Source organism: Akebia trifoliata, chromosome 9 (genome assembly GCF_017979445.1).
Source record: "Akebia trifoliata isolate Shusen 1 chromosome 9, ASM1797944v1, whole genome shotgun sequence".
NCBI classification, from domain to species: Eukaryota; Viridiplantae; Streptophyta; class Magnoliopsida; order Ranunculales; family Lardizabalaceae; genus Akebia; species Akebia trifoliata.
Window position 1 is genome coordinate 21,059,638 of NC_141383.1, and position 22,137 is coordinate 21,081,774.

Genomic DNA, 22,137 nt, shown 5'->3' on the forward strand with positions numbered 1-22,137 from the left:
GGGCTGGGCTTCTTGTCACTTGAAGTTTGATATGAAGTGACGCAATACATATGAGGGCACAGGTTAGATTTTTTTCAAGCTTCTGGCATCAAGAGAGGCCTACAAAGGGTAATGGACTTGTTCTGCAAAGGTAACCCATGAGTGTAAGTGCACGTGTCAGAGTATCAACCCTAAAATGTGTGGGTCACAATACTAAAATGAAATAACCTCAAATTACTCGGGTCTGCACCTTCAACTTCTAATAATTAAAAAAAAAAATGAATAATTGCATTAAGAGGAAGAGGATGCCAAATCATGGAAGAATTTAACTATTATTGTAATTTTAGGCGTTATTGCATAATATCTATATCTATATAATAAAACGTAATAGATTTAGAACAATTGTGTGTGACATAAACATCCAATCAACTACAGTGTTATGAGAGACAAATCCAACTAGGAAAAATCTTTATCATCTACAATTTTATGGGTTAAACCTCCCATCAAGCTATAGTGTCATTGGACCCACTTTATTTTCTTTATTTTTCATCTCCTCTAATTTTATTATATTTTCTCATTTATCCCTTTAATCCACTTTATTATTTTTCATATTTTACCTCTTTCAGCTTAACGTTTTTAATAATTCCTCTTCAACTCTAATTTTTTTCACTTTTCCACCCTTAACCTGAAAGAAGATGCCCTCTTGTTATTTTACCATGTTTTCTCTTTTATCTCTTTAATCCATTTTATTGTTTTTCATCTTTTACCTCTTTAATCTCAAATATTTTTAATAATACACCTTTTATTAAGTTATAATTTTTTGAGAACCACTTTATTTCGTTTATTATTCACATCCCCTAACTTTACTATATTTCTTTTTTACCTCTTTAATCTATTTTATTATTTTTTATCTTTTAGTCATTTAACCTCAAATTTTTTATGACAGTTTTGTGGGTCAAACATTCCTTTTAGTTATAATTTTGTGGGATTTACTTTATTTCCTTTATTCTTGACCTCTTCTAATTTTACTATATTTTCTCTTCAATCCTTTTAATCTACTTTATTAGTTTTCATCTTTTATCATTTTAATCTCAATTTTTTTAGTAATACCCCTCCAACTCTATTTTTTTTCACTTTTACCCCATTAACTCAAAAGAAAATTCTTCCTTATATAACTTTACTCTATTTTCTCTTTTACCTTTTTAATCAACTTTATTATTTTTCATCTCTTACTCATTTAATTTTATTTTTTTTTAATAATACCCCTTTCATCAAATTATAATTTTTTGGAACCCACTTTATTTCATTTATTTCCACCATCTCTGAATTTACTATATTTTCTCTTTTAACCCTTTAATACATTTTATTAATTTTCATGTTTTACCTATTTAATCTCAATTTCTTTTTAAAATAATACTCCAACTTTATTTTTTTTTTCGCTTTTACACCCTTTACCCGAGAGAGGATGCTTATGTTGTAGGCACGAGTGAATTCTAGTATAATCATATGTTGTCATGGTAAGGCACTTCGTACTATTTTACCAGTTACAAATGATAGTTTGAGCTCTTAATTTCTTCATGTCCAATCCTTTGGAGCATTAGCTTAAGCAATTTTTTCAACAAATCCAGACATTTATGATTTTAATACGAATCTTTCTATTACTCTTATAGAGATTATTGGCCAACCATCATTTGTATCTATGAGCCTAACCATTCTCATAGAAGGAAACCAGATTATCGATTTACTATTGTTAACTGGCACTTAACCCCTACTAATGAAAAATCTTTGCTCTGCCCTGCCTAGCAAACCTTTAAGTGCGATCCATGTGCGATTAATTTGTTACTATCAACACATTGGAGTAGATCATAATTGCATCAATATGTGACATCCAAAAACATGATCTCATGCCATAGGGTTATAAAGAACAAATTTCTAAGAACTTTGAAAAAAAATAAAAGAAAAATGTTAATTTTCACCATTCAATTTTAGTTTTAAATTGAGAGTTCAATAGCCATCATTTTTGACACGTTCGATCAACGCTTAGAAAGGTTTTTCTTTTTTTTCTTTTTTTGAATTTTTTTTAATCATAGTTATTCTATGAAATCTGGAAGGATGTGATGTTGGATTGTCAATTTAATAAGCAATTTGGGTCCAACAACCCTTTATAAGATTTGAAATCTCACTAAGTTAGTCATGGTAATCTAATTCATAAATTAAAGTTTGTTTGAGTAACAAACTTGATAAAGTAAGGGAGTTTTTGTAATAAAATTGCAATAGATAGGTCTGCCCGGAAAAATAAATTACAGAGATTTACAAGGTAAACCTAAGTGTTCCATTTTTATTACAAAATCTCCCTTGGAGTTCTGACAACTCCAAGGAGACCTTACTTTATGAAGTTCGTTACCTAGCAACTTACTTAACCAAGTTTGTTACCTAGTAAACTTTGGAGTGGGGATCGCCACAAAGTTCAAATTGATGAGGTTAATTTGTTGCTTAAACACTTTGAAGTGGATCTTAACCGCATCAATTTATGGCATCCAAAACCGTGATCTTATTCCTCAAGATTATAAAAGGACAAAATTTTGAAAAAATATTGTTAATTTAAAACTTTTAATTATAATTTTAAATCTGGGAGATCGATAGCCATCCATTTTCAACATCATCGATCAAGCCCAAAAAGGATCATTTTTTGAATTATTAATAAAATATTATTTTATTAATAATCTGAATTTTTTGCATGAAATATACAAGGCTGTGATGATGGATTGTCAATTTGATAATTCATGTGGGGCCAATGACCCCTAGTAAGATTTGAAATCGTACTAAATTAGTCATGGTAGCCTGATTCATAAAGCAAGGTTTAAACCGTAACAAACTTGATAAAATAACGGAGTTTTTGTAATAAATCGTAACAGATAGGTCTGCCGGTACATCTCTCAAAAAATAGTGTTGGGAATTATAAGAAAACTGTGAAAATTGTGAACCACCTGTCATACTAAACACGTGCGTCTAAGGAGACTTCTTCATTTTCTTTCTTTGAAGTATTTCATGCTTCATGTGTAGAATAGCCATTTTCCTCACATTGTTGTTACATAATGCATCCTTTCACCGAAAATAGATACATCCACTTCGAGGAAAACCTAACTAAGATTTCACATAATACCAATGAAATTACAAAATTACTTTTGAAAGAATTTCTTTTGGGGCTCGACCCCTGAAACCCCCACCTTATCGTACTCCTTCCTGGCCACTATCATTAGGCTCAACAAATTACAGTAGGGGATCTCGATTGACAAACACATGAAGAGGGAACTCATATGTTCACTCACAATCTTGATTGTGTACATGTGAAATCTAAGGGTCAAGAAAGAAAAATATCTCAAGAATATAGCATAAATCGTAAAGATAAATCTTGACAATTGAATTTAATATTTACATGGTTGGAATTGTATCTAAACATATGAGTTTCGCTTCCATGATTCTACGGATTATTCATTGGTAGAGAGACAGATTTCTTATTAATCTACAATACAATCTGAGATGCATATTATCAATAAAAGCACAAGTTAATGAGATTGCTTGAAGAATTTGAGTTTAATTGCTTTCTTTTATGGGATATTTACGAAAAAGTGATCAAATTTTGATGAATTTACGATTCTAGTTCACTGCTCATTTTAATTATCAAAACGTGAACAATCACGAATTCGGAGGTTTTTAGAGTGACTATTTTAGAAAAAACATGATTATTCACATTTTTCGTAATTAAAATGAACAGTTAGCTGGAATAGTAATAACTCATTTTCACCTCACGAAATGATAATTCACTCTTCTTTTATTCTTGTCTTATTTCATTAATATTCTTATGTAAAAGAAGAGGCTTGCAGCTTTATCTGCATGTGTTGAAGCTTTCTTCAAAGTGTATACTATTTAGAGAAACTCCAATTGCAAGTGAATACCCTGTGGTCAAAATCGACCTCTATAGAAATTTATTTAAAAAGAATCAAAAAAATAATAATAATAATTAATTACTAAAAAAGTATTATACTTTAACGAATTACAAAAATCAATTTAGCACATTGGACTGTTTGGCATTTTTTGAAATCGTTGGACTGTGACGATTGTCTAGCATGTTAGGCCTTCCCTTTGGCTGAGGTTATGCGCATTGTAAAAAAATCACTTTCCTTACAATTTTGTAAGATTCAAATTTTGCTAAGAACATTTTATTCAAATGGATTATCAAATTGACAATCCAACATCATAGCCTTATCGATTTCATGGAAAAACTTAGATCCAATAAAAAAATTCAAAAAAATAAAGATGTTTGAGCTTGATCCAAGATTTTAAAATGGATGGTTATTGAATTCACACCGAACTCCCCAAATTTAAAATTAAAATGTAACACTAAAAAAAACAAAAAAAAAAAAAAAAAAAAAAACATATATATATATAATTTTTTTTTCTCAAAGTTCATAGAATTTTGTCTTCTACATCCCTGAGGCATCAGATCATGTTTTTAAATGCCACAAGGTGAGCTTAAAAACTCTCACTAAGTTTTCAAATCTTACTAACTTAGTTAGGCTAGCCTCACCTTTGCCATACTCAAATGTGAAAGAATCCTGAGAAGCTGGACAGTCCAACAAATTGAAACACTTTGAAAGGTTGAACATGTTAAATCGTTTATGATAATTTCTTAAAAATTAATACTTTTTTAATAATTAATTAAAAAAACTATCCTTTTTAGATATTTTCCCTCAAATTATCCTTTCTCACGTGAGTCATCCCAGAGTGTGGACAATCCAGAAAAGTAGAATAAGGAATGCTCCTTGTTACAGGACACATGGCATTATGCATTTAATTTAAGCCCCTACATTTTTGTTAAAATTTGAAATACTTCCTTAGAAATGACACGTGTAATAAAATGGTGAGAGTTCCTTCAAAATTTTGAAGTCAAGTTTTTTGGATTTAACTTCATAGAGTCCACTTTAGTCCATAATGAGGACAAAACTTTAACGCGGACAGAATTATACATGCATATAATTTTATTAAAAAGTTATGTTTATTAAGTTTAGGGAAAGGGTCAGGATTCGTAGACACATAAAACTACTTATAAAGCTACAACGTATTTTGTTTTTTATATATGGGCAAAAAAGTTCAGAATGCGCTGATTTTTTGTGAACCTATTTTACAAAACGTGGCCAAATCAGAATTCTTCAACTTGGAAATATGGACAAGAAATTTTAGAATAAACTGATTTTTGACAAAGATGATCTCCTCGCCATAGAGATCATCCTCACAAAATATCAGTTCATTCTGAACCTATTTGCCCATATATACAGTTCCTCCCGATCCATATAAAAAAACTTTAATAATTGAGAACCACGTGTCATATTAAACATGTGGTTTAGAGGAGACTTCTTCATTTTATTTCTTACAAGTATTCCATGTTTCATCTCGAGTAGAGTCATGTTCCTAACATCGTTATTACTTTTATAAGCTCAAGCCGAGCCATGCATAAACAATCCAAGCGGAGTCAGCTCTACAAAATTAATCTAAATGCCTTTCACATCAACAACCTGTAACCATAAACTATCCCTCGATTGGATAATTTTTCAATGGTTGAGAGAATACGATATCGAAAGGCTAACAAAATACAATCGTTTGAAAAAAAAAAAAAAATTATTTAAAATCCGGTCCTAGAAATGAATACAACTTTTGTTTTAAAAAAAAGTTCAAGGAGCTTCTGGGGGGAAATTGCCCTCGTAGAACTTTGAGACAATCTTGTACTTTCGACTAAATACATGCCTCATTTGCCCCCACTCACTCATCTCCCTCCTTATTTGTCCCCACCCCCATCACTTCCCTCCAATTTTTTCCCCCTACCCCTGTACAGTTTTTGCAGATGAAATTGTCTCTTCAGTGGGCCTTTTCTCATGGACTAATTGAAAAAGATCTAAATAGCTTTTTCTCCAACTTTCAACCAAAAAGCTGTAAAGGCAAATCCTACTCTCCTTCTATATAAAGGCATTGGTATGCAAACTCCTCTGTATGATAGAACATCCATCAGTCTTTAAAGCTTTTATCAATATTTTATAGCAAAAAAGAGAGTGAGAATTATTTATATTTGTTGAAAGAGGCTTGGATCATTGGGATCTAATGAGGCAATCACTGTTTCTTTCTTTCTTCTCTTCTCGATCAATGGCACAAGGTATGATTACTCCAAAAGTAGAATTATATTTACATTAACGACTTTTTGATTAAATATCACCTTGAACAACCTATGTCTATAGCATATATAACAGAAATAATAATGCTTTTGTAAAATGATTGAGGAGGTTTACTTTTTAGAAGAGTCTTGCTGGAGTGACATTGAAATTTCACATATTGTTAACGTTGAGCTGCGCACAGAATCATAGATGCTTTTCACTTGTATCTTGATTGAAAGTATCGACAGTTCCATACACACATCCACGTCAGCAATGTGTAAAACGAGGTCCATTTTATTGTCACCCCAACATTTTTCTTTTTAAAAATGGGTGGCGTTCAATGGCCAACTTTTTGGCAAACTTTTTGGCAAAACATTTTTCAAAACATGAGTTAAAGGTTTTGGAATGGGCTGATTTTTGGTGAGGATGATCTCTACGGTGAGGAGATCGTCCTCACCAAAAATCAGCCCATTCCAAAACTTCTAACCCATGTTTACAAGTTGAAAACTCGTGGACCGTCCATTTTTTGTAAACTGTTTTTGATGGAGTTAGAAGTTTTGGAATGGGCTGATTTTTGGTGATGATGATCTCCTCACCATAGAGATCATCCTCACCAAAAATCAGCCCATTCCAAAACCTCTAACTCATGTGTTTGAAAAATGTTTTGCCAAAAAGTTGGCCATTGAACGCCCCCCTTTAAAAATATATATAAAAAAAAATGCCCCCTAATAAAAAATATGGACCAATTAGGACATACTTAATAAAATATTAGTCTAATAATAAAATATTAGTCTAAGAAAGATCTTTTGAAGTATAAAATACTTAAATTACCCTTTCAAATAACTCTAGAAATTTGGAAGAAATAGGTGGCTCCTCCATGTTTTCAAAACCCTTTTAAAAATTGATGATACAATATATTCTTGACCTTGCTCTTCTATTATAAATTGATGCTGGTTTTTTTTTTCTTCACAGTGTTGATTAGCATCGGCATTCTTCTGTGTATCACCCCCCATCCCATAGTTGTGTTGCACCTCATAGCATTTGCTTTTGCATTTCTCATTGTATTTCGATTTGCAAACAATGGGAAACATCAGCTACTCCCACATCCTCCTGGTCCAATCCCCTGGCCAATCGTAGGGAACCTACCGGAATTGTTTATAAACAATCCAAGGTTCCGATGGATACATGGGCTTATGAAGGAGTTCAATACTGATATTGCATGCATACGTCTCGGAAATGTACACATAATCCCAGTGACTTGTCCAGAGATTGCTAGAGAATTCTTGAAGAAACAAGATGCAATATTTGCATCGAGGCCTATCACAATGGCTACTGAGTACGCGACTTATGGCTTTAGGTCAACTGCTATTGTACCATGGGGAGATCAATGGAAGAAGATGAGAAGAGTGTTGGCATCCGAGGTGCTCAGTCCATCTAGAATCCAGTGGCTTCAACAAAAGAGATTAGAGGAAGCCGACAACCTTATTCGATATATTTATAACCAATGCAACAAAACTATGGGTGATAGTGGTGGTGGTGCAATTGTGGACATGAGGAGTCTTGCATGGCAATATAGTGGGAATGTGATAAGAAAGATGATGTTCAACAATAGGTACTTGGGAGAGGGAAAGAGTGACGGAGGACCTGGTGTCGAAGAAGAAGAGTACATCGATGCGGTTTTCACTGTTCTATCTCTCATTAACGCCTTTTGTGTATCTGATTACATGCCTTGCTCAAGATGGTTTGATTTAGACGGTCATGAGAAGATCATGAAGAAGGCAATTGGGATCTTGAACAAGTATCACGATCCAATTATTGATGAACGTATACAACAGTGGAGAGGAGGAAAAGATGAGTGTTGCCTCAAGAAAAAGCCCGAGGATATCCTTGATGTCCTCATTTATGTTAAGGATCCTAGCGGAAAACCATTGCTCTCAACAGAAGAAATCAAAGCACAGTCTGCGGTAAGATTTTTATAACTCTTTACTCCACCTTGTAGGGCCTATATGGATAACATTTTAGATAATCTAATAATAAAATGAATTGCATGTCCGTGCAATAAAGATCATCCTAATGAATATATCCATACGTATATGTATACCATTATATATATTGGAAAGGCCGAATAGATATTTATTGTTGACAAAAAAAAAATTGAAGATAATAAATGTTCTCATTTTTACATTTAACATTTTTATTATCAGGATCACTTTCATGAAAATGAATAAAATTACAATCACATGGCCTTCTAACCATGTTAGTTTTTAATTTTTTAAATGATAAAATATTTTTAATTATGTCATCAACAAAATTACCGTATATTATGATGAGAGAAGGTGTTTATTCACACCAAAATTTCAAAGACCAAAAATGCTCCCAATTTTACTTTTAATTTACTATTATCAATTTCATGCTTTTTGTTGAAACGAATTAAACTACAATCCCAAAACCGGCCTATTCTAAAAATTCACCTTAATTAATGTAGTTAATATTTCAAAGAGTCATGATAATATGACTCACAAGGTGGCATACTCAAATGACTCCACGACGTGAGAAGTTTGGGTACCATAGATCTGTATGCCTCGGGATACACAATTGCAGTTCCCAATTAAAAAATGTATCCTAAGGCATATAGATCTACGGTTCTGAGTATGCCACCTGGAGAGTCATATTATCACAACTCTATTTCAAATTACAAAGAGACTCATACTGTACATTAAATGATAAAATATGACATATAATTAGATCACTAGTTGAATAAATTTTAAATAATACTTTGAAGTACTTACAATTTTTTTAATTATGTCTAAATCATAATTTTTATAATACACATCCATTCGCACATTCCACCTACTAGTATGTGTAAAGCAAGATCTTATTGTCGTGCAGGAATTGATTTATGCATCGATAGATAATCCATCAAATGCAATTGAGTGGGCATTAGCAGAGATGATCAATCAACCAGAAATTATTCGAAAAGCTGTTGATGAAATTGATGAGGTCGTTGGAAAAGAGAGACTTGTCCAAGAATCGGATTTTTCCCAACTTAATTATGTCAAGGCATGTGCAAGAGAAACATTTCGGCTCCACCCTATGGCACCATTTAACCTTCCACACGTATCCATGGAAGAAACTACAGTTGCTGGCTATCAAATCCCAAAGGGTAGTCACGTGCTGTTGAGTCGAACCGGATTAGGAAGGAACCCTTTTGTTTGGGATGAGCCACTCAAGTTCAACCCAGATCGACATTTGAATAATGGGTCAACTCAAGTTGAACTTACTGAGTCAGAATTGCGTTTCATCTCGTTTAGTACGGGTCGACGTGGTTGCATGGGGACTTGTCTAGGGTCTCTAATGACTATTATGCCATTGGCTAGGCTTCTTCAAGGGTTCGATTGGAGTGTGCCACCTGGTGATGAATTGTGCATCAATCTCACCGAGTCAACACATGATCTATCACTGGCCAAGCCGCTGCATGTATATGCTAAGCCACGCTTGTCCCCACATCTATACCCAACATCCAAATAGTAGTGTGGTCCAGAGCCTTTTAAATTGAGAATTGTAAAAGATTTATTAGAGTATTTAATGTGTTCCATTGTAACAAGGTGTATCTCGATACACCATATCATGTTTAGGGTCATTGTAATAAGGTGCATGCTAATACACCAAATCATCATGATCATGATAAAGATGAAGCTAGGGTAAGCTTAGATCAGATTGATTAGAGTTTATTATATATTATAAACCATGTGAGGGTTCTTGTAAGCGAGTTAAATTAATCAATTTAAGGTCATGTTTCTACAACAATAATATCCATAAACTTAATAAAGAGATCTTTTTAATAAAATTATATGCATAATCTTGCTTATGAGTGGTTTATGGAAAATTCTCTATACCCATTCGACCATTGCAAATAAGTTGTTTTCCCTTAAAATTCCGAAAGCCATATCATATGAAAGATCATCCTCTTTGAATGAGAAGAAATCTCTGATGCTGCTCGGGATTGGTTTACAATAATGTCCTCAAGATCTATTTCAATAGTGTGGAATGCTCCTTCCCATGGATGGCTTAAGCTGAATGTCAATGGTTCAAGTAGAAGCAACCCAAGAGATCCTGGCGGAGATTCATTCTAAGAGATGACAATGGAAGGTTTATTAAAGCATCTACGGTTCCCTTGGCTGCTACTCTAACAACAAGGCAGAAATTCTGGCTCTGGTTTACGCTTTGGAAACCCTTAACCTTCAAAATGCTAAGTTAACAATTGAGTTAGATTCCTTGTTCTTATCGTCAAAGGTATAATGGGAGTTTTTTTTTTTTTTTTTTGGATAAGCAAGCAAAAGAATTCAATTGGAAAAAAAAAAAAAAAAAGAAGAGAATTTACAAATGCCTTATGTTTGGGAGACCCATTTGATCTCCAACAAACACCTTACGGGCCAAAGCTATATTGGGAGGAGCGTTGCCAAGAAGATAAAAAAACCTACTGCTTTGTGTTAGAACATGTCTTCACCATCTTAATTGGAGAATTCATCATGTTTGGAGGGAGAGGAATGTTGTAGCAGATGCCTTGGCAAATTTTGCGGTTGCCCATAATTTTATGGATTTTGATCTGTTTTCTCAGACCTACCACCACTAGCTAAATTAGCTTTTTAGGGGGATAAGATTATTTGGAATGTAAATTACATTACAATGTCTCCTTGTTACAACAAATATGGAAAGTAAGAACGGTTTATAACCGTTCCTAAACTAGTATGACAGACCATCCCCAATTGACGCATCGTTAATGAATTTAAATCTCACGATTTTGAACGGATAAAAATAAAGAGAGTGGAGAAATGAACACAATTACAATACAAGATATACGTGGCTCACCCATAATGGGGTTACATTCACGAGCAAGCCGACAAATAGAAAATCCACTACTTAAGAAAAAATTACAAGTGTGGAGGTTTATACTTACCTCCAATTTTTCGGTGAAACCCACCAAATCTCTGCACCCAAATCTATTAAAAAATTCAAACAAGAAATCAATCATACTCCCTTTGTCACAAACTCACAACAACAAGTTATAGATCACCCTCAAGTGCCTTGAACTTTTAGGTTTTACAAGAGATGACGAAATGCATATATAGAGACTCATTGCTTCCTCACACTTTTTACAAAGAGATAACCCCCTTTTAGATAAATCTCTTTTATGGACAATAACTACCATCAAAGAACCTTTTTTGTTTTTCATAAACTAATAAAATTACTTTACTCAAAATACCCTTGGACAAAATCCATTAACCTTAAGAAATAAAAGAATGGTGATTTTATATCACCAAACCCAACAGAATTTTATGCAATTAAGGATTTCCTTTCTATTCCTCAAGATTTGAAGTAAATTGTGCTTGATGATTTAAGTTGTAACTACATTAGAAAGCATAATTAATCAAAAACGTGGGGTCCCTTCAACCCCAGCTTACGAATCAAAAACGAAAAAACAAAAAATTTTCAAAAGAAGCAGTTAGTACTTATTTCGAAGAAAGGGTTTCACTTTCTTCTCTTTATGAATCTGTGTAAATTAACATGAACTAACACACATTTTTTTTTTTTTTTTTTTTTTTGGTGATGGTTCTACTGTTATCCTACAAAAATGAGTGAATCAGCTCTAATTTGTAAGTTTTTGTTTTGATTGATGCGGGGAGGTGTTTCTAAATAATGAAAGATTTAAGTGATTAAAAAATGCACGTGCTATTTAAATGTATTCTACAGTAGAATTTCGTCAGATCCATAGAGATCCAACGTCTAAAACCATTTATTTGGATCTTTGTCTAGAATTTTATCACATGAACCTAACTCATATTTGAGATTTTTTTAACTAATGACATTCCTCCTTGGACCTTATTCTACGAGTCATTTTTGGCTCATAGTGCTTGCCACCTCAAGTATACAAGGGTAGTTTTTTTTTTATTAACAAGGGTATTTTTATAAATTAGAAATGCCATTCAATGCATGTAGGCACATGTGATTGGAGGATCCAATTTCTGTGAGATTTGTGAGCAAATTTTTTTGAATCATGCTGGGGTGACACAGTATTTTCTGTCATTCTCACAATTTTGACGTGGACATGCATACATAATCGTAGATGATTTTTACTCGTATCGCGAGAAAATACATCTATGATTATGTGCACATCCCACGTCAGATTTGTGAGAATCGCAATAAATGCTTTGTGTCATTTCAGCATTTTTCAATTTTTTTTTCGTTATTCTACTTTTGTGGCTCTAAGAGGACTCACATGAGAAAAAATAAATATTGTCGGCAATAAAAACTAAACACGTGGTTTAAAGGACGACTCGTAGAAGTAATTAATGTTTCACGTGGAGTAGAGTCATTTTCATGACAAAGTTGTTCCTTTATCAGCTCAAGCCGAGCTATGCATAAACAATCCAAGCCGAGTCAGCTTCTCAAAATTATAGATCCTTTTAATGGACAAAGGAGATAAGAAGTAAAAAATAGGGAGCGAGTGTCCGTATCCCTCGACTGGATAAATTTGATGGTTTAGCGGTCTCCTCCATTTTCGTGGTCCTAAGAGAAGATTGTTTTTGAATTTTTTTTAATTAAAATCTGATCCGAGGTATGAATACTAGAGAGCTGTGGAAAATGGACAACATATAATTTTTGTAAACAATATTGTTTACCCAACCTCGTCCATATAGGTGTGTCTATGTATATGATCATGAAAGGGGAACAACAATTTGTTACAACATCTAAATGCCATTCATTTTAGACGATCCGATAACTTTCGATGGAGATGTAAAAAAAAAAATGATGGAAAAAATGGACAGCATCCAGGTGGTCTTGTAACAAATAATTTTCCCACGATCCTGACCAGGCCACTACGTGAAAAATAGGTAAATTCGATGTCAAGGTTCGTCAAATTTGACTATAATCGACGGACCTAAGGGTCGAATTTATCCCATTTTTCACGTAGTGGATGGAAAGGGAACGCATATGTTCACTCACAATCTTGACCATATACATGTGAAATCTAAGAATCAAGATTAAAAAAATATCCCAAAAATATAGCATGAATCTTGAAAATAAATCCCAACAATTGTATTTAATATGAGTGGTGATATTCTAACTAGAAAGTCTTCACTCCATCAATACTCCACTGACATGTATCCCGAGGAAAAAGATCTATGGTTTCGTATCCATAACACTTCAGCCGAGTATTGACCGAGTGAAGACATTTAGTTTGAAAATCACTATTCATTTAATATTTGCATGGACCGGACCTTCTTATATACTAATTGGAAATGGCCTAAATGTAATTTTCTTCAACTTCTAAACAAAAACCTTTGAATTTCTCCTTAAAACTATAGTTTGCCCTCACTACAAGAAAATCTTGGCTCCACCCTTGATTAGAAGATGAATTAGTAATTGATAGAGAGACAGATTTCTTATCTATCTACAATACTTTCTGAGATGCGTAGATGATCAATAAATGCACAAGTTAAGTTAATGAGATCGGCTGAAGAATTTGAGTTTAATTGTTGGTAAGAGAAGAGGCTTGCAGCTTTATCTGCATGTGTTCATGCTTTCCTCGAGTGTTTAATGTTTACTACAAGAGAATTTGCAATTGAATACCAGTTATTGAACATCCATCAATACTTCAAGTTTTGATCATTATTTTATAGCAAAAAAGAGAGTGAGAATTATTTATATTTATTGAAAGAGGCTTGGATCAATGGCACCAGGTATGATTACTCTAAAAGTAGAATTATATATATTGACGACTTTTTGATTATATATTACTCTAAAAGTAGAATTATACATTGACGACTTTTTTATTAAATATTGCCTTGAATAAGTCATGTCTATAACATATATAACAGAAATAATAATGCTTTGTGTAGATGCACGAAATGGCTCTACACTTTCCTTCTCTTTAAGCTCGGGGGACCTGCAAAACAGCCCACTCCGACGATCAAGTTAGCCAAATTGATCAGTGTAATGTGTTTAGAGAAGGAGAATTCGAACCTCTTTTACTCGTAGTTTTCTTCCTTATATAGGCGTTCAACTTGATCGTTTTCTGCGCCACCCCTTGAGGTGACTTGAGGTAGTTAGCTTACTCCCTGACATGTCAGCTGCAGGAGTTGTTGCAACTGCCCTATCACTTCTGAGAAAGTCAGAGTTGGTCTGACATGACGTGGGTTGTTAGAACTGGCTGTCTATTACAGGCTCATCTGTCAGACCTGTCATACCGACCTACGAGCTGATGGCACAGCTCCGAGCTTTGAATACATGCATTCGTCGGGGTTAATAAACCGAACAAGAGTCGTGGTTTGTCCGACCTCAAAATCATTATCCTTGGCCCTTTATCCGAGCCACGTGTCCGTGCTCAAGAATTTCCCCCCACAATACCCCCTCCCGAGGGCGAGGGCAGCATGATCGGGTACTCGGGAATATTAATAACAAAAACTGACACGTGGGTGCCTCTTATTGGGTCTTAGCTAAGATTAATGATATCTTTATGGCGAATCGTTACTTAGCCTTTTTACTTTTCGAGGGCGGCGGTCGATTGGGCTATTATCGCAGTTCGCGTCCTGTCTGTTGGTTTAAACGGCGCAATTATTGCGTGGTGTACACGTGGCGCCCGGTTAATGGCTCGATTCATGTGCGAATTTCGAACGGTCATATCGGATCTTCCAGCAATTAATGTCTCATCATTATGGCTTAAGAGGCCCCAGCCGTTGATTTCGATCGCGCATCTCTAGGCTTCTCAGGCCTATAAATGCCCAATCCATTCCTCATTTTCATTTTCACTCTCACTTGCCGCCACGGGGGTATAAGGGGAAACCCGGGAAACCATTCTGCGAGTATCATGAGGCCGAGGACCACCCTACTGAGGACTGTTACAGGCTGCGCCATATCATCCAGGATATGATCGAAGCAGGGAAGCTAAAAGGTTATGTCTCCGCGGGAGGAAGGAGAAGAGGGGAGACTACCGAGAGAGCCGAGCGAAAGCCCGAGCAAAGAAGGCCAACTAAAGGAGGGCGTCGGGAGACGGAAGAGCGCAGGATAGTTCATACCATCACAGGATTATTAGGAACCGAAGTGCCGTCTAGGCAGGAGATTCGAGAGAAGGTAAAAAAGATCCGACATATGGTCGGGGTTAACAATGTGGCATCAGGAGTACGGGCAGTTGGAACGACGAACCACGGAGCAGATCCCCGGGCAATCGTATTCACAGAGAGTGACCTAAGTTGGACGGCAGGGCCCCATCAGGACGCATTAGTAATCGCACTCCCGGTGGGAAACGTCGAGCTCCGTAGAATACTCGTGGATTCGGGAAGCGCGGTGGACATTCTATTCCTAAGCGCGGCTAAGAGAATGGGGATTTCAGGTAGTTTGGAGCCAACGCCGACCCTCGTCTATGGGTTCAACAGTGCCGCTAGCAGTTCGGTAGGAGAGATCACACTCCCGATCTCTGCAGGGTCTAAAGTGGTAATGACAAGATTCGTGGTAATAGATGCAGACTCGGCCTATAACGCGATCTTGGGCCGGAGATGGATACACGAGATGAGAGCAGTCCCGTCAACCTATCATCAAGTTATTCGTTTCCCGGGTAAGGAAGGAATAATAGAAATCAGGGGAGATCAGGAGATGGCGCAGAGGTGTTTTCACCTGGCCTTGAAGCAAGACCGAGGCCCCGAGGCTGTCCCCCTGAAGAAGAGAAAGGTGCCTCCAACTGTTAATGAATCTTCGTAGCAATTACAGAAGCAGCAGCTGCGCGAGCAGCGGGTAACAGTTGAGGAAGTCGAAGCCGTGGACCTCGGCGGCGATGGAGGACAGATAGTTAGTGTTGGTACCACGATGTTGCGGGAGGAGAGGGCAGCACTACTCCAACTTCTGAGGGCAAACAAGGATGTATTCGCATGGTCATTAGAGGACATGCCTGGGATAGACCCGTCGGTGGCGTGTCATAGATTAAATGTTGATGAAAGCTTCCGACCTATTAGGCAGAAGCCACGGAGGCTGTCGCCGCGCCTCAGGCAGGGGGTGAATGAGAAAATCGAAAAGCTTTTGAAGGCCGGGTTTATCAGGGAGGTAGAGTACCCGGAATGGATAGCGAACATAGTGGCAGTACCGAAGAAGGATGGGAGGGTGAGAGTGTGCATCGACTTCACGAACCTGAATAAGGCGTGCCCAAAGGATAGCTTCCCGCTGCCAAGGATTGATAGGTTGGTCGATGCCACTGCTGGACATGAGAGAATGTTGTTTATAGACGGATATTCGGGGTATAACCAGATCCCCCTAGCAGTGGAAGACCAGGAACGAACATCATTTATCACCGAGCAAGGGCTGTTCTGTTTTAAAGTTATGCCGTTCGGCTTGAGAAATGCCGAGGCAACCTACCAGAGACTCGTGACAAAAATGTTCGAAGGATTGATCGGGAAGATTGTGGAGGTATATATCAACGATTTGTTGGTAAAAAGCAAACGAGCAGGGGACCATCTGGTAGACCTCAGGCAAACATTTGACCGGCTGAGGAGTTTCAGAATGAAGTTAAATCCGAAGAAGTGTGTCTTTGCCGTCTCCTCTGGGAAATTCCTCGGGCACATTATAACCAGGAGAGGCATCGAGGCAAATCCAGACCAGATCCGAGCGCTAGTAGAAATGCCAAGCCCCGCCAACCAGAAGTAGGTGCAGAAGTTGGCAGGGAGAATAGCTGCGCTGAACAGGTTTATCTCCAGGGTATCCGATCGATGACGCCCGCTCTTCGCGTTATTGCAAAAAGAGAAGAATTTCACATGGAGTGCGGAGTGCGAGGCAGCCTTCGGCGACCTAAAGAAGTATTTGGGACAGCCGCCGATCCTTAGCTCTCTGGAAGAAGGAGAGGAGCTGGGGATTTATCTGGCGACCAGTTCATCGTCAGTAAGCTCAGTTCTCTTTAAAGTTGAAATGGGACGGGAATATCCTATTTATTACGTCAGCAAAACATTGGGCATATCGGAGGTTAAGTACACCAGGACGGAGAAGGTAGGATTGTCGCTCGTTTACTCGGCGCACAAGCTCAGGCCTTACTTCCTCTCGCACCGCATCCGAGTCGTGACGGACACTCCGCTGAAAGAGATGATGCACAGATCCGAAAAGTCGCGGAGGATGGCGAGGTGGGCCGTAATCCTCGGAGAGTACGACTTACAATTTGAATCCCGGACAGCGATAAAGGGGCAGGTATTGGCAGATTTCCTTGCAGACTTCCCGGTTGAGGATCCGAACTGGGAAGAATTGGAGAACGAGGATGAAGGGACGGAAGAAGTAGAGCTGTGGGACAAGCAGGCAGGATGGAGAATTTTTGTCGATGGGTCATCGAACTACTCAGGCTCGGGGGTTGGAATAGTAATTGTAACACCGAGCAACGATAGACTGGAAAAGATAGTCAAACTCGGGTATGGGGCATCGAATAATGAAGCGGAGTACGAGGCAGTCATCCACGGGCTAAGAATGGCGAGCGAGTTGAAAATCGGCCGGGTAAAACTATACACCGACTCCCAACTTATAGCCAACCAATGCAACGGGAAATTTGAAGCAAAGGATGAACGCATGGCGAGATACCTGGTCTCAGTTAAACGAGAGATTGAGAAGTTCGACCAAGTGGAGATATGCCAGATACCCAGGGATGAGAACAGGCATGCAGATTCATTGGCTTACATTGCCTCAATGCTAGGAGAGACGGAGGGACGGTCTTTACCCGTGGAATACCTGCCTAAAGCAAGCATCGAACATAAGGAGAGGGAGTGCGCACAGGCCGATAGAACGTCGGGATGGATAGAAGAATTTACTCAGTATCTGCGCTTAAAGGTACTACCAGAAGACAGAAGGGAGGCCAGAAAGTTACTTCGGCAGGTCAGCAAGTACACTCTCGTTGGGGAGGAGTTGTATAGAATGTCCTTCGGGGGGCCACTTCTTAAGTGCCTTACTAAGGAAGAGTCTGAGCTCATAATGGCGAAAATCCACGAGGGAATCTGTGGCAATCACTCGGGAGGACGGTCGCTCGCCAATAAGGTTATCAGTCAGGGCTATTTCTGGCCGAGGATGCAAGAAGACTGTAAGAAGTATGTAAAGACCTGTGATCAATGCCAAAAACATGCCCCCATGCATCTGCAGCCAGCCAGCGAACTCCATCCCATGAAATCACCCTGGCCATTTTCGATATGGGGCTTGGACATTGTTGGACCTCTGCCTCGGGGAAAGGGGGGTAAGCTGTTCATCCTAGTAGCTACAGATTATTTTACTAAATGGGTGGAAGCTGTTCCCTCACACGGATTCGAGAGGAAGAAGTTATCAAATTCACATGGGAGCACATCATAACGCGATTCGGGATCCCTTACGCGTTGATCTCTGACAATGGGACTCAGTTCAAGGGCAACCGCGTGCAATTGTACTTCAAGGAATACGGAATCCGTTCTCTGCAGTCGTCGCCGAGATATCCACAAGGGAATGGCCAAGCTGAAGCATCGAACAAGACAATCCTTGCGAACTTGAAGAAGAAGCTGGCGGAACATAAAGGAAGATGGGTAGACGAGCTACACAGCGTCCTATGGGCGTATCGAACCACGGCAAGAAGGGCGACCGGTTTCACTCCGTTCGCGCTAGCCTACGGTACGGAAGCTGTTATTCCAACCGAGATACAGGTTCCCACCACGAGGTTACAAGTGGCAGAGACGGAGGTCAATGATGAAATGGTGGCTCGGAATTTGGACTGGTTGGATGAAACACGGGAAAGAGTCCTAGAGAGATTGGCACGGTACCAGCAGGTGTTGAAGAGGTCTTATGACCGGAAGGTACATCGTAGGTAACTCAGGTTCGGCGATATGGTGTTACGAAAGGTATTTTCTAATACCAAGGAAATTAATAGTGGGAAGCTCGGTCGCAACTGGGAAGGACTGTATATTGTGCGAAAAGTCGGGGAAAACGGCGCTTACTATTTGGAGACTCCGACCGGTGATGAAATTCAATCACCATGGAATGTATTCAATTTAAAGAAATACTATCAATAAAGTCATCTTTGCTCAACAGCCCTTCTATCTAAGGAAAAGCCTCGGCCCCTCCATAGGAGCCGAGCCCAACTGAGGAGTTGGTCTAAAGGAAAAGCCTTGGTCCCACCACGGGGACCAAGCCCAACTGAGGAGTTGGTCGAAGGAAAAGCCTCGGCCCCTCCATAGGAACCGAGCCCAACTGAGGAGTTGGTTTAAAGGAAAAGCCTTGGTCCCACCACGGGGACCAAGTCCAACTGAGGAGTTGGTTTAAAGGAAAAGCCTTGATCCCACCACGGGGACCAAGCCCAACTGGGGAGTTGGTTTAAAGGAAAAGCCTCGGCCCCCCCCATAGGAGCCGAGCCCAACTGAGAGTTGGTTTAAAGGAAAAGCCTTGGTACCACCACGGGGACCAAGCCCAACTGAGGAGTTGGTTTAAAGGAAAAGCCTCGGCCCCCTCCATAGTAGGAGCCGAGCCCAACTGAGGAGTTGGTCTAAAGGAAAAGCCTTGGTCCCACCACGGGGACCAAGCCCAACTGGGGAGTTGGTTTAAAGGAAAAGCCTCGGCCCCCCCCATAGGAGCCGAGCCCAACTGAGGAGTTGGTTTAAAGGAAAAGCCTTGGTCCCACCACGGGGACCAAGCCCAACTGAGGAGTTGGTCGAAGGAAAAGCCTCGGCCCCTCCATAGGAGCCGAGCCCAACTGAGGAGTTGGTTTAAAGGAAAAGCCTTGGTCCCACCACGGGGACCAAGCCCAACTGAGGAGTTGGTCGAAAGAAAAGCCTCGGCCCCTCCATAGGAGCCGAGCCCAACTAAAGAGTTTGTCCAAAGACAAAGCCTCGACTCCTCAACAAATGGCCGAGCTTATCTGAGGAACTTATCTGAAATTAAGAACGTGGTCCATAATAAGGAATCTGATTTAGAATCAGAATTCCGGATCTTCACTGGCATGAGCCTAAGGAGTTAGGTATATCTAGTTATTCCGTTTGTTCTTTTTAAGCATAATGCCTTAGCATAAAAATAGAAAAGAGAAAGCAAAAAGGGAAGCACAAGAGTCAACGAAAAATATATATTTATATATATGTCGGAATTACACACAAAGTTACAAAATTGTGCCAACAAAAAAAAAGAAAAAAAACAACAAAAAACGAACGACTACAAGAGAAAAGCTAGGTATCTACTTCGGGCGCGACTTCGGCTTCATCGGGGGCTTGACTCTCGGCAGGAGCAGTCGAATGATCGGCGGGAAGGTCGGGGACCACGGCCGCTACCACCTCTGGGATCACCTCCGGCTTCTTTGCAGCCGCCTCGGTTCTCCTCAGCTTTGCCTTCAGTTTGTTGTAGGCCGCTTCCCAGGCCTCCTCCGAGGAGTCAAGCTGGGCCTGGAGGGAGTTGAGCTGGTCCTGAAGAGCTCTCTCTTGCTCCGCCTCCTTCGCTTTGACTAGTTCCTCTAGTGATGAAATCTTCCCCTCAACCAAAGCCAGGCGGTCCTTATTCTGCTCCAGCTCGGATAGTGCGCTATCCAAGTTTTGTTGGAGTTTTTGGGAGCTGGCCGCAGCCATGTCCCTCTCAGCCTGGAGCTGAGTTATGCGGCCCTCCGCCGATTTGAGGTCTTGCGCGGAGGTGTCGCAAGCCTCGACAAGTTTGGCCATGGCATGATGGGCCTAGCAGGGAGAAAAAGAGGAGCGTTAGAGGCATACGAACACAGAAAAATAATATCAAGGTAAAGTAAGAGGCTTACCATAGCCAAAGCTCGGAACGCTTCGTTGCAGAATTTTGTCGAGTCACCAACAAAACTGCGGCGTACTTTTTCAACGTCCCGCGGAAGCGCGGACGCATCAAAAATAGCCCTAGCTACGGCCGGGTCGGATAAGGCCGAGTCCCTATCCGACACCGGCCTCCCCCGGACTGATGGACGTACCGTCCAGGGGGTGGGAAGAGGCTGATTCTCTCTTCGGGCCGATCCAGCCGAGGAAGTGTGCGATGGCTTGGCTGGATGGCCTGCTTCATCGGCGGCGGGAGGTGGAGGTAGTTGCAGCACCGGCGCTGGCGCTGGGGACCTAGAAGGATGAGGCCCCCTCCTCAGCCTCTTGAGAAGAGGCCGGTGATCTTCTTCTTCTTCCTCTTCTTCGAAAGCAGAGCCACCCACCCTCGGGGCCTCGGTAGGTAGGGTGGGCGCCACTTCCGCAACCTCATCCTCGGAATCGGATCCCAGGACTGGTGGAGGACGCTTGGACTGAAGAGCCATGGACGAAGGGCGGAGTGGTGGTGGTAGAAGCTCGGCAATGTAACTGAAAAGGTCGGGGTTCGATAACAAGTGCGTTATCACCACCGATTCCCCAGGAAACTTGTCCTTGCTAGGACCTGCGGACATAGCGAAGAGAAGTTAGTTCCAGGAGCCTAATAAATACAGACTATAAAAAGTTGGATAATGGGAACAGAACGAGACTCACCATGAGGGTTGAAGGAATGGTGCGTCAAGGGAGGGAGCTCGTCCCCGGGAGCGCTCTCCCACTGCCCGGACAGCTTAATGGGGAATAAAAACCATTCCTTATCTGAGTCGGGAAGCTCGATCAAGGACGGCTTCCCTCTCCTCTTGGAAAGGTAGAAGAAGCCCGGTCTACTCGGGCATTTTTTAAGGGCAAACTGGGCCCTAATGTCCGCTAGGCCGAGTTGCAGACCTTCATCCAGCCTCTCATTCATTAGCTCGAAGGCATGAATGAGACGGAAGAAGTTCCCGCTCATCTGGCCGGGAGCCCTCCTAAAGAAGTTCAGGACCTCTCGAGTTAACCTACTAAGGGGAACTCGGAGGCCAGCCTTCAACTGCCCCCAGTATACCACCAAGGTACCTGGGGGGCATTCACGCTGGACAGAACTCTCGTCCACATAGGACAGACTCACGCCGCTAGGGATACCGAAAGTATCCCGGACG

The 22,137-nt window shown here is 39.7% G+C and overlaps 2 protein-coding genes across 2 annotated transcripts; both read left to right on the forward strand.

Moving 5' to 3' along the window:
* The first annotated feature begins 5,720 nt into the window (after positions 1-5,720).
* Positions 5,721-10,029, forward strand: LOC147394599 (tryptophan N-monooxygenase CYP79A68-like). Its single transcript, XM_086454666.1, has 3 exons — positions 5,721-6,184; positions 7,155-8,146; positions 9,072-10,029. The coding sequence occupies exons 1-3, from the start codon at positions 6,133-6,135 to the stop codon at positions 9,708-9,710; spliced, it is 1,683 nt and encodes a 560-aa protein (XP_086310792.1). The 5' UTR covers positions 5,721-6,132; the 3' UTR covers positions 9,711-10,029.
* A 7,103-nt stretch (positions 10,030-17,132) lies between these two features.
* Positions 17,133-18,433, forward strand: LOC147394600 (uncharacterized). Its single transcript, XM_086453319.1, has 2 exons — positions 17,133-18,279; positions 18,339-18,433. The coding sequence occupies exons 1-2, from the start codon at positions 17,133-17,135 to the stop codon at positions 18,431-18,433; spliced, it is 1,242 nt and encodes a 413-aa protein (XP_086309445.1).
* The last annotated feature ends 3,704 nt before the right edge of the window (positions 18,434-22,137 follow it).